The following is a 12,651-nucleotide window of genomic DNA, read 5'->3' on the forward strand; positions in this document are numbered from 1 at the left end:
TGAGCAAACTGAAACCTAATTATCTAAAAATGATTTTGTGGAAAAAAAGACCTAATGAACATGTTTTATGGAACCCTGTCCTAACCTCTTCAAGGACGCGAAATAGGTCGCCTTTAAACACAGAAAAGGAAACCACACGTCCGATTCTAAACTGAATCCTCCGTGGATTTTCCACACAGCCACCCACAACACACTCCTTGTATTGTGTGTATCCTCAGAACCAGAGAGCCACATTGAGCCTCGGCGCAGGCTCCAACATCTAGCCTCAAGAAAGTCAAGTGACTGTGGCTAAAAGTAGCTTATTCTGCATGTGATCACAGAGCAGGGAGGCAGCTGTACGCAATCCAGGCCCCCCCATCAACACAAAGTTCTATAACGAGGGCAACTAAAGTTTACATAAACACAATAAATACTTGTGGACACATGTACCCTGGTAGCATGAGATAAATAATGTCATAAAATCCAAAAGAATTCCCATAAATAGGAAATTTACAAGCTGCTGCTGGTCTGTTTGATCCGAGGCACCAGCATGGCGCTCACACTCCACTGTGTGGTCATCCTCATCATCGACGCGCACGCCAAACAACGCATATCGATTTTAATAGCAGAGAGGAAACACTCTGCAAAGAATAAAAAACAAAAAACAAAAAGGCAGCTCTATTAAAAATATGCGCAGCTTCATAATAAACATCTGGAAATCCTCTCTCAGAGAGCAGCGGAGAGCGAGGGCGGGAGGCAGGGAAATCATGATCGACAGGGCTTCTTGTGTCTTGGACGTTATTCCATTAAGGTTGGAGCAAAGGTTCGAGTGCTGACCTGAGCACAGCCATTACAGCTGTTCACAGCAGCCACACCTGAGCCCAGCGGCCCACTCCCCCAGGGAGAGAGGCCGGGGTCAAATGAACGGTCAGCATGCCCCCCCAATGCTTCAGATGGATTAATGAATTTCCTTCCCCTGGTAGTCACACCTCATCAGGATTTCAGCTTTCCAGACAAAATAGTTGAAGCTTTGCAAATGCCAGGAGATTATGACTTTGAACGACATTATTTTGTCAATACATTAGCACCTGATGTTCTCCAATGGGGGAACAAACAGACACTGCACAATCTCTTTAAATCAAGCATATTTCTAGCTTCTGACCTAGGCTCTGCTCTAATGTTTCTATAGACACGTAACGTGATGTCACATGCTCAAAACACTGCTCCATAATGATGTACTTAACAATGGGTTAAGGTGCTTTTTGCCATGTTCTTGCTTTACTTTAGTCTATTGGGAGTATAGCAGCTCAGTATCATCTGCAAAAACATTTTGTCATGTAGTCTTATTGACCTGAAATGGCCCGTTTTTATAACAATTTGGGATTTTTCTAAACCTCTTTTACCATTCTGCTCAATTGACAAAGTGACAAGAAGGCCAGGAGTCCTCATCCAGCATATTGCCCTGTTCTTATGAGAAACTGGTCACGCCATATTTATACCCAAGGTGAAACAATGTTGTGTATTATGAAACAGACATTCATAGAAGCTCTAATTATCTTAGACAGAAATTCAAAAAACTCTAGTTACATTTATTGTAAGGGAATTGGCAAGGGTGTCAATAAAGGTGCCACCAGTGAAAATCTATTTTAAGTTACGCTACTGAAATTGAAACAAAAAAAAAGTCAGCTTTTTGCACATTTTTACCAGTGGTGCCAGCTAACACGTCCCTTCTGTAATCCAAGTTGGTGCAGTTTGCTTTTACAAGAAACACAGAATATAAACAGTGAAAGGAGGCAGCAGCTGCTTCTGCTCAGATCTGTGTGGAAGCCATTATGATGTAACCTTGGGTAGTGAGGGATGGCGTTCATCAAAGAGCAGCTCGTCGAGTCTTTGATGTGGAAGGCATCTGACCGCCCTATTGGAGCATCTCATGTTTTTTTTTTAAAGTTGCATTCAGTAAACGTTTGGATTTACAAAAGTGGAGGTCATTACGGTTTCCCTTTCATCGACGCGGACAACGTTGGAGAATGACGCGGAGCCGGGTCCACTGTACGACACGACCGTATCAGTTTCAGCTCAAAGTGGATTGCTAATTGCTCTGAACAGAACACAACCGCAAGGTTACATTTTTGTGTGAGGGTCCTAAAATATTTTTGAAAATAGTAGAAGGATGACTTTGGCTGCTCCTGTTTTAATTTTCCCCCCCCACAGTTTTCATAGATTACCTCCGTAAATGACTGCTCCTGCTGGTGGATAGTCGAAGTAAGTTCCAGGTTTTCTTCCATTATATTATCAGCCTGGCGGGCCACCAGGTTTCACTTGCCTCCTCTACTTGGCTTTTTTTTTTCATTTATTTTAAATTATTTTTTAACACACCAATAACAGTGATAGGAAAAAGCTTAAAGTGGCACAGACTAGCACCTGTCACTCAAAATGATCTGCTTGAAGAGCAGCTTAGCCTGTATTTTTTATTTTGGAGAATACTGCATCAACGTACACGTCAAATATCAATTCCTTACGGCAAGCTGCTGGCATCAATAATGAGGTGTATATTAATATCCTAAACCGTAAGTAGTGAAATGCACTGTTTGTTTTTCCAGTGCAATTGTGTTGAGAATCGTGACACATGGTGGAGTATATAACGTCCGATTGAGTAAAAAAAACGTGTTGGTGTCAATACCATGCAGTGGTATTTATGTATATTTTATCATCATCTTATAAGTGATCAGCCACTAGAAATCAACGCAGTGTTACCCAATCGGTAACACTGCGAGGGCAGACCCAACCGGATGACTGCTCATCTTTTGAAAATCACTGAAACTACATGAACCTGCCATTCTGCTCCTGTCCTAATCACAACCAGTTTAACGATAAAGTTTGGGTCGACAGTCGACTCACTCTACCTGCTATTTTCGGATAATAAGACATCAGTGATCTTTAGCAGAAAAGCTAAAGATGGCTAAAGATTAAAAGATGCCATTATCCCTCTCATTATTCTGGCATTTGATTATCCATACACAACCTACAGAAAGAGTAGTTTTATGTAGTCCACTGCTGTATTTTCTTTGTTGTTGTGTTATTTCCAAAAAGTCCAGTCAGTTCTTTTACATTTTTTTAAACACAAAAACACTGTTGGACTGCCGTAGCTCCACTACCAAGGAGCTTAGCTAATTTTGATGAGGGAACCCTGCTGAACCTCTCTAGATTTTATGCATTATTACACCAGTTGATCTGATTACAGGTGCTTCCTTTGTGATTACTTGTTTACACAAATGGAATAAGACGATGACTAATAATATGGATCCTCCTGGGACGGCCCAGTAGCTTGTTGCTAGAGGAACCGCACTGGTATGCCCAGCAATGTCAACAGTCACAAGCAATTAGGAGCTCAGATGCTGAAAGAGAACGACTTAGACTGCTTAGTGCTGAACAAACACTTAACATCTCGCAGTGAACGGAAGGAGAGAGAGAGAGAAATTAGGAAAACAGAGATAGATGTCTGCTCAGTGATTCTTTGCCCATCAGCTGGACAAACACTGACGCAAACCCAGAGCAAACAAAGGCCACCTTTATCCACACAGGAACTTTCTGGGAAGTCTGCAGATTGCTGCAGTCTTACCTAAAGTGATTTGGACAACCGCAAAAAAGGAAAAAACACAGCAGGACACGAAGGTCATACCAAAGCAATTAAACTGACAAAATGACACGGATAGTTCACCAGAAAATGGTGTGCCGGTTAATTTGACTTTCAAGGTCTGACATTCTGACCCGTCGTTTAGATGACGGCTCCACTAGGTTCAACGGTTTCTCAACTAGTTTTTTTGGGGGGGGGGTTTTGTAATAAGGACGTGGAAAACAAAACCACACCTGTTAAGCCTAAGAGAAGCTTCCAAAGACAGGACATCAAACATCAAACGTCTCAAATTGTTTAAAAAGTGTTATTTAAACTTTTGACTTTGAAGAAAGCAATAAAAATGATTTAAAATGATCTTCATTATTCTGGAAGTTAGAAAACAAAAACATGTTGGTAATTGATGTCAAACGGGAAAAGTTTATTCTGATTTCACGTCAGACAGTGTGAGAAAATATGTTTCTTTTATGTAGTGTATGCAAACTTCTGGTTTAAACTTCAGTTAAAATGACTAATAAAGACACAATCTATAAATATGGAAAATTTTACTCAATGGATAAATATTAGCAATAATAATAATAATCCATTTTATCTATAAAGCACTTTTATACATTTCAGTAATAAAGGTTAAAAACAACAATACTAACCACTAGCAATCAGCGGAATATTAGACATTAAAATGTTGAGAAGTAATAGTTCAACAAAATCATTGATGGAGCCACTAACTATTCATCTAAAATGAAGGAACTGATACTTTTTACAAAATTCTTTCTTGCCTAAGATTTTCTAGTTATTAATCTGTAACTTTCTGATTTTTTTAGGGTCTACATTCGATATGATGCAGGAGCAGCAGCTGTTGGGTACGATGACTGACCCAACAGGCTGGTTTCTCTTCCAAAAAGCTCTGGGAACATTGTTGACGTGCGCAGTGAGTTATGGATTCTTTGAAATATAAGGACATTTTATAAGGAAAAATATGCTGGAGATGCAGTTTCCGACAATTCTGTCTGTCTCTCAAAGTATTTAATAAAACTTCAGCCAGTGAATACCAGAGCAGAGACCAAAAACATCACAAAGTGAGATTATCGCCAAAAAATATCGGGCAGCCGGTTGAGATGCAACACACCATTTAAGCTGAACTCCAGTCAAAGCTCAACTTCTGATGCACAGCAGGGTGGGACGCGATTCAAGCCGGAATGAATTAACAACGCAATTAACTTAATTACCTTTTTCCAATTATGAAGAGGAAATCCCATTGTTGTCCCAGATCAATCGTGGAAGTGGAGATCAGCTTAAAGAAAGTGTTCTCAAAGTTTAATTGAGAAAATGTAAAAATCCCTCTAATCATGTTTAATGAAAATTAAATGGAACGCGGCGACTCGGTGCAGTCAGTTTCCTTTTAGCAGTAAGCCCTGCAGAGCTAAACTGCTTTTCTTCAGTAATATGTCTTCACCGACTTTTATGTATCTTATCCAGGTTGCGTCACGGCATGGTAGTCAAGTGGAAGGAAAACAACGCATGACTTTGCAAATTTCTTTCGAAAGTAAAATTTGAAAAGTGTGGCATTCAGCCTGAGTCAGCACTTTGTAACAGTCCATGCATCCCAGTCTCAACACCTTTCCTTAATATTTAGCTTCGTTCATCTTTTCTTTTCTTTCTCCTGGGCCTGATGAAGAAAACATCTCTGGAACTAAAAGCAGCTTCTTTAAAACCTGCTACTCCAGTCAGCTTCGGTTTTTATTTGGTAAAAAAAAAAAAAAAGTCCTCACAAGTGTGCACTTCTTTATGTAGAATTCCACGGTTTGACATAGATATTTGTTATTTTCAGACGGACGACTGTTGGGATAAGTAATCAAACTTTCTGTTCTGTGCCTTCTGCTTTTATGAGGAGATTTATTTTTACCATTCAAGAATTTATGACATCTTAATGGGAGTCTGTGGATTTATTTCATTAAAAATCCTCACTAGAGCATAAATGTGTGAAAGAAAAAAAAAAAGTAAAAAAAAAAAAATACAACAGACAAGTCAGAGCTTATTTGGCAGAGGTGAAAAAAAAGTGATGTCAGGATAACAATAGATGAATCAGTGGCTGATTCAGCATCTTTGTGACAGAGTGTGGCGCTCACCCAGGACTGGTCGAAGCTGTAGGAGCTCTGGTGTTCCTCTGGCTCCTCCACGTGCCTGGCCTGCTGGAACTCGTGCCTCAGCTTCTGTATCCGGTCATGGTTGCTGGGAGCCATCTGACTGCTGCCGAGAGAGGTTAGGAAGACGTTAAAACCAAGACGCCGCGGCTGCCATTCTTCACCGAGAACCTCACTAACGTTCCAGGTGTTACCTTTAACTAGCATGTTGATCCAGGTGCTTTTTGTTCTCCCCTCCACTCCCCAACCCCACAACATCACATTTAAATAATTCACTTGACCACACCGACGCCCCTCGGAAAGCGCTTTCTGGGATCCCTTGATCTGACAGTCGTGATTTGCGCTCGCATATCTGGACTGACATTTCTCAAGTGCTTCTTTTTTTTTTTTTTCCTTTTTGTTTCTTTCTTCCAACCTTCCCTCTATTTCTAGCCATTACTGCCAAAAACAAGAAACACCCTCATAACTGAGAATGCAACACAGCCGAATGATGTACGTCTCTATTCAGAATGCTGAAGAATGTCGGCCTTTTATAGCACATAGTCATTAAACAGCGTGGAAAACCCTCATTTACATCTCCTTCATTAAAGGCCTTTGAGGGGCCTGTCAATAGGAATCAATAGCGCTCCCTCAGCTTAATCAGGCTCTCCTTTTATCATCAGCTACAGAGGCAGCACATGACAAAACACATAATTATGATGAAACAACCGGCTTGATAATAAGCCCAAGTTTATGCATACCGCGAGGATGAAAGTGACCAAAGGTTAGGAATTTGCGCTGGATGGGGGAAGGAAGGGGAGGCAGGAGGGTGGTGATGGACTGGAATGAGCGGTGTGGGTCAGGCAAGGACGAAGAGATAAAAGTAGGAGGGATGTTCACGGCGGAGGGGGGAACGCGAAAGGTTAAACAAAAGCACGTGGGAAGGCAAAAAAAACAAAACAAAAAAAACCCTACAAAGTAAGCGTAGAACATAAAAAAAATATATAAATAATGAAATGAAGAAAAAATGGCGATGACGACGAGCTTTAAAACGGTTCGTCGATAGGCGGGACTGGCGGCGGCGTCATGGCCGCGTCTACCCAGAGCCGATCGCACAGGTGGCGCCGCGAGCACCGGGGAAGTGATTGCTTATTTAGACTCCGAGGATTCCGAGCACAATTATGTTGATAATTGCAGATTAGAATGAGCACATCCCTCTGATGATAATGGGCACCAGGACACGCTGCCAATCAGGCTTCATTAAAAGCGCAATAAATAGCGGCTCCTAAATGATGCATGGATCTCGGCGCTTCCTTCTTAGCAGCACTTGGGGGAAACTCGGTTATCGTGTTATTCATACTGCCTGATCACAATCAATTGTATTAGTTATACTCCATTTGATTCCTATGAGTTTATACGAGTGGGGAGTGCATTAGGTCCTTTTTATGCGGACGAGGGCAATTAGGTGGCTCGCTGGGGTGTGAGGTAGCTTATGCTTTTATGGTGTGGGCTGATGGTGGAGGCTTTTTGTTGCTGTTCATTGCTAAATCAATGTTCCCTCTCTATTTATCTGAGGTGGATTAAATAGCAAAGGCCATAATAAAAAATGTGATTAATTAAAATCAGAAAGCCATTCCTGAAAATGTTCTTTCTTTCCCTTTCTATGCTGGTCGGTCTTACTTTGATATAATTTGAATTGAAGTTTGTCCTTTAGCATTAGCTTCTCGCCAATGATTGAAAGTCTAGTTTAACACCATTTTTTTTTCCAGCTTTGAAAGTCTTCATAACCCTTATAATTTTTTACGTCACAATTACAATTTCACGTAACAGACCATCACAAGGTAGTGTGATGGTCTTTTGCTAGCTTTTTGCTAAAGCTAGCAAAAATACCAGCTTTATGCGAATAGACATCTGAAAAGTGGGTATGAATATGTTTGCAAGGTACCTATTAAATCTCTCTTTTATTTCTGCTTAGACAGCGGACGTTCTGCAACCATCCAGGCTTGTTAAATAAGAGGCTTAACAAGACAGGAGGAGGTGGGAAAACTCCAAACACAGATCTGTGAAGTCCACTGCATGCAATTAGCTTAATCCCTGCTGTTGGTCAAAGAGAAGGCCAGACTCACTGCAAACAAACAGTTTCATAGATTTTTCTGTTTGACCCTTAAGGGAAGGTTTTTGTTACAACCAGCATCTCAAACGTGTATCGGCTATGAGAGCCAGGTACTTTATGCCGTAAACAGCTCTACTGACGTTCTTCTTCCATTCTCACAACCAACCTGTCTCTATAAATAAACAGGGGTCTAGTCCAGTGTGTGATGGATGATGTGGTAGGTTGAAGAATGTGAACAGATGAGTGAAAGCAAGTCCTGGAGCAAATTAAAGAATTATAACCCTTCTGTTTCAGTAACTTGTGCTGCAAATGGAAACTGCGTTGAGTACAGGCCTAGACCCCGGGTGAGATTTAATGAAGGGTAAAACTACCATGACAGTACAAAGGAAGTCTGGGGATTATCAAACTGCTATACAGTGGCTCCTGTTCTCGGTCCTCCGCCCCACACAGCTGTGTCCAGACACCGGTTTCCTGGAAAGACTTCCACACTTCATGAAGGCAATATGGAGTAAGCTACATCTCAGAATTAAGCAAGGACACCAATTAGGGACGAAGTCGGCCTGCTTTGACAAACAGCAAGCGTCTGGCACAGCTCTGTAGACTCAAAAGATGGTTTTAGTTGACTTCATTGTAACTCCTCGAGCCCGAGCAATTCAGCGGTTAATTAGTCGGTCATGACTGTTACTGATGCATCAAGGTCTCACTGCTAAATTTACCTCCGAATGCATCAGCGTCTGTAATGAGCCTAAAGTAGAAGTGAGACAAGCGGAGACTGGCGCAGGAAACCGGCAACTCAGATCAGGAGACAACCTCAGACTGGCAGAATGTGTTACTGCAGCATTAGGTGGGTATTAGTGAACATAAATGAGCAATCCTCATTAGTTTGCTCTTACCCGTGTAAGAGGAAAAAGGTCTCTGGTAATATGTGCACAGAGGTTGCATACAGAATGGCTGTCATGATCATAAGTGTGACAATTTAGATGCTTGTCCAGGGTTTCCCCCAGAAAACATGCTAAGCCCGATGGCCAGGCACTCGGGCAGTCATACGTTCAGCGGCCTGCCTTGTTTTTGATTTAAAAAAATGTTTAAAGTTGACAGGAAATTTGAAAATTTCACTTGATAATTATGTTATTGAAAGATTAATGCTATAAATAGCTGAAAATAACCTGAAACTAAGCACAGAGATAAGCCTCTAAAGAGTTGAATCTGCTACTGCATTGAAAGGTTGTTCTAAAAATAGAGACCTGGTAGGTCTTGATACAAACAGGTGCTCCATTCTACAGAATCGTTCAATAAACGTGTCATATTTCTTCCATTTCAGTCATGCAATACTGAATTGCTCTACCACATAAAATTTCAATAACACAACCGTACGCCAAACTTTGTGGCCGTAACACAAAAAAATGTGAAACAGTTCAAGAGTATCGGTTCACTTAAAAAGCGCCGAAGACGCAGGCGGGGAAAGGGCAATGCATTTCCAGTCTGCTACAAGTACACAGAACATCCACACCATTGCTGCCTTTAGAGCGTGTCTGAGAGCTTATTGAAAGAGGCGAACTTGTAAATTTACAGGCGGGCAGGGTCAGAACAAATAAAACTTCTGCGGCATATGAATAAAAACAACATTTCCAGTGATTCTCTACACCTGCCACTTTGAATGCAACAGCTGAAGTAGAAATAGTCCAAAAAGCTGCGGGCTTCGGCAGTAACAAGCGATAAGTGCTCCGGTTTTCACAGCGGACGGAACAATGGCGGGTGTGTGTTTGCATGTGTCCGAATGCGTGACCCCCGCTCCCACCTGTGTTTTTTTTAAACCTGGTGGCCTGCTGACAGGGGTCATGAGCGCTCTAAAGCTGCAGCTGGGGGTGTGCAGAGGCCTGTCAGTGTAATAGTCATCCTTTGATCCAAGAGGATTTTTGCAGATGTCTCCCACACCAGAAGGCTTAAGCCGAGAGATGCAAACTATGCCGCAGTCCGCCTGTTTGCTTCTGTTGGCGGATCAAAGGCGCTCCGAGTCTCTGCATGTCCCGTAAACGCTGCCACCAGCTAATAAAGGAGTAATCCCGTCACTCTGAGCATAACACATATCATATGAGAATACCTGGAGGTCAGAGGGCGCTCCAAGCCAGCTGGAGCCGGTGCGTCGGAATTACCGAGGCTAAAGTTTCCTCCGGAGATTGACAGGAGTTCGGCGAGTTGTCGCTGGGTGTTCATTTTCAAATAAACTAAACAAAAAGCTGAAGCTGCTGGAGCGACTTTAAAGTCCGACATTCTGCTGTTTTCTTATCTGATTGATGTTGATTGAAATTCTATCAGATTATCTGGTTCCTTGCCGTGGTCCCAGTATCTCTCCGCAGCAGATGAGGGTGCAGGCTTCTTAAGTCTGGGCCCTGTGGCAATCTTGCATCAAGTCAAAGCCTTGGCTCATCTTTATTCCATCACCCTGTGGACTTTCATTTATTTCAAAGACGGAAAGATGAGGCTTTTTTTGGGGGAGGGGGGGGAAATGGACAGCCTTTGGGGCCAACTGCGATGATAGAAGGAGATTAGATCTATTTTACCCCTGGTCATATAATGTAGGGAAGAAGGACTGAGATAAAACATTTTTTAGTTTTTCTTTAGTTTTTTTTTTTTTTTGGGGGAGAAAACCATTTTCAGCCAATCACCGTGATTTTGGGAAGCAATCAAATGAAAGCGTTTCAAGCATATATACCCCCTTCTGGCATTTCCTTTCTCGTTCCTTACTTTCATTCTCATCTTCAAAAAAAAAAAATCTTTTCATGCCTTGTTCCTCTATTACGGTACTTTCCTCATTTTAATTCAACATCCTTAAATGACTCAACGATCCTTTGAGGTTTGCTAACATTAGCACTTTAGCAAAATTTTATATAGAAACTAAGCTTTACATACCAAATGTAGCATATCAATGTTGGTCAACATGCTGGTGATATCCAACATCCTAGTGGCTGTGTCAACATGCTAATGATAGGCCTCATGCTAACGTTAGAATGTTTTAAATATATTAGCTATGTTTAGCATAGTGACAGTAGCAAGTCAATGTAAATGCTTGTGATACCACATTCTAACAGCATTTATGCTAACCTTAGTATTTTAGCAAATTTTAACTTGTATACTAATGCCTGCCAACTTAATGGAGCACGTCAGTGTTAGTTAACATGCTAGTGACAACACCCATCCTACAGGTAGTGTCAAGATACTAGTCCTCTACATGCTATTGATGGGGCTCATGCTGATATTAGCGTTAGAGCTAAAATAAGCATTTTAGCCATGTTTAGCTTACTGAATGAATAGGTCAATGTAAGTTCATATTCTACTGACAGCATTTAAGCTAACTTCAGCATTTTAGCTCATTTTAGATTAAACACTAATGTTGAATGAAGCAAGTCATTGTTAGTCAACATGCTAGTGATACCCCTCAAGCTGTTGACTACATTTTAGCAAGCCTTAGTATTGTTGCTATTTTCCAGCTAATTTCTTCAGAAATACAGATATTCCTCATTTTATTTCCATTCGTTTTATCCTTAAATGCCTCCACCGTCCCTTGTGGTTAAAGAGATGGTTTATGAATCCCCCTCTGTCCTCTCATGCTCTCCCACTAGCTTGGTAAGTGACAGCTGCAGGCCTGACAGAGGGCCTGATAATACCCTGGATTTGTCAGGCTCTGACTTCACCCGTGTGTTCCTGTGACTGGTGCACCATCAGTGGCACCTCTCCAGCTGAACCTCCCGCACTTTGAGATTGCAGCCCTCGCTGAGGTTGAGCTGTGTGAACGGGTATCCATGGTTTCAGTCAGACTGCAAAGCAGCACATACGGAGGACCTCAGGGGTCTTAAGAGGCCATCATCTGGGACGCCTGCCGAGGCCACAGTGGTGGCGTGACTGGGGGCTTGGAGCTCTGATTAGGAAGGGACAGAAGCGACGTCTGTGCAGTTGCTCCTTCCAGCGGGCAGTCTGGCATGGCAGGGTTCTAGTGTGCAATTCATCTGCCGATTCCCGACGGAGAAAGATGTAAAAATAAGCCTGCCCCAAAGTGGAGCACAGAAAAATGTCATCTAGGGAAATAGAGCTGATGATTATGAAGAAAACAGGCATTTCTTCAGCGTCATCTACGATCTTGTATGGTGCCTTGTGAAAGTATTCACCCCTCTTGGCATTTTTTGTGTGTTTTGCTACATTGCAAGTTGGATTTAAATGTTTCTAAATCTAAATTGTATATGATGCATCAGCACAAAGTATTCTAAGTTGATTAAATTAAATAAGAAAAAAATATGCTTAGTAAAATTAAATCCAACTGTGTCGCACCGTTTCTGAAAGGCGTCCCCAGAGGTTGCAATGCCACCTCTAACCAAACACCATGAATATCCAAGAGCTCTCCAAACAAGTTAAGGACAAAGTTGTTCAAAAGTAAAAAAATACAAAAATCAAGGTTAGGTTATAAAACAAAAATATCAAAATCTCTGATGATCCCCCAGAGCATGTCAAATCTATTTTCATCAAATGGAAAGAACATGGTTCCACCACGGACCCGCCGAGAGAGGGCCACACACCAAAACTGGTGGTGGAGTCGATTCACATGAAACCAAATCCATTACCACTGAGGATGTTTAAACTCTCCCTGACAATCTGCTTACCACCTAGAGAGGCTGTAGAGGTAAACTTGTGTTGAGATGTTTAAAGCTTTCGATTAGGGGTCTTCCACTCTAGACCTTGAGGGCTGGTGTCTAGCAACTTTCAGATGTGTCCCTGGTTCAGCACATCTGAAACAAATAGCTGAATCACCTCCTCAG

At 41.8% G+C, this 12,651-nt stretch overlaps 1 protein-coding gene across 2 annotated transcripts in view; it reads right to left on the minus strand.

Moving 5' to 3' along the window:
* Nucleotides 1–12,651, minus strand: part of LOC103482325 (partitioning defective 3 homolog) — a 388,210-nt gene that overhangs the window by 17,837 nt on the left and 357,722 nt on the right. For both annotated transcript variants that reach the window (XM_081602034.1, XM_008438421.3), the window contains one exon: nt 5,737–5,857. In XM_081602034.1, coding sequence (XP_081458160.1) covers nt 5,737–5,857 — 121 coding nt within the window. The remainder of the gene's footprint in view (nt 1–5,736; nt 5,858–12,651) is intronic.

The sequence above is a fragment of the Poecilia reticulata genome, chromosome 20, assembly GCF_904066995.2.
Source record: "Poecilia reticulata chromosome 20, P_reticulata-male-v2, whole genome shotgun sequence".
Classification (NCBI taxonomy): domain Eukaryota; kingdom Metazoa; phylum Chordata; class Actinopteri; order Cyprinodontiformes; family Poeciliidae; genus Poecilia; species Poecilia reticulata.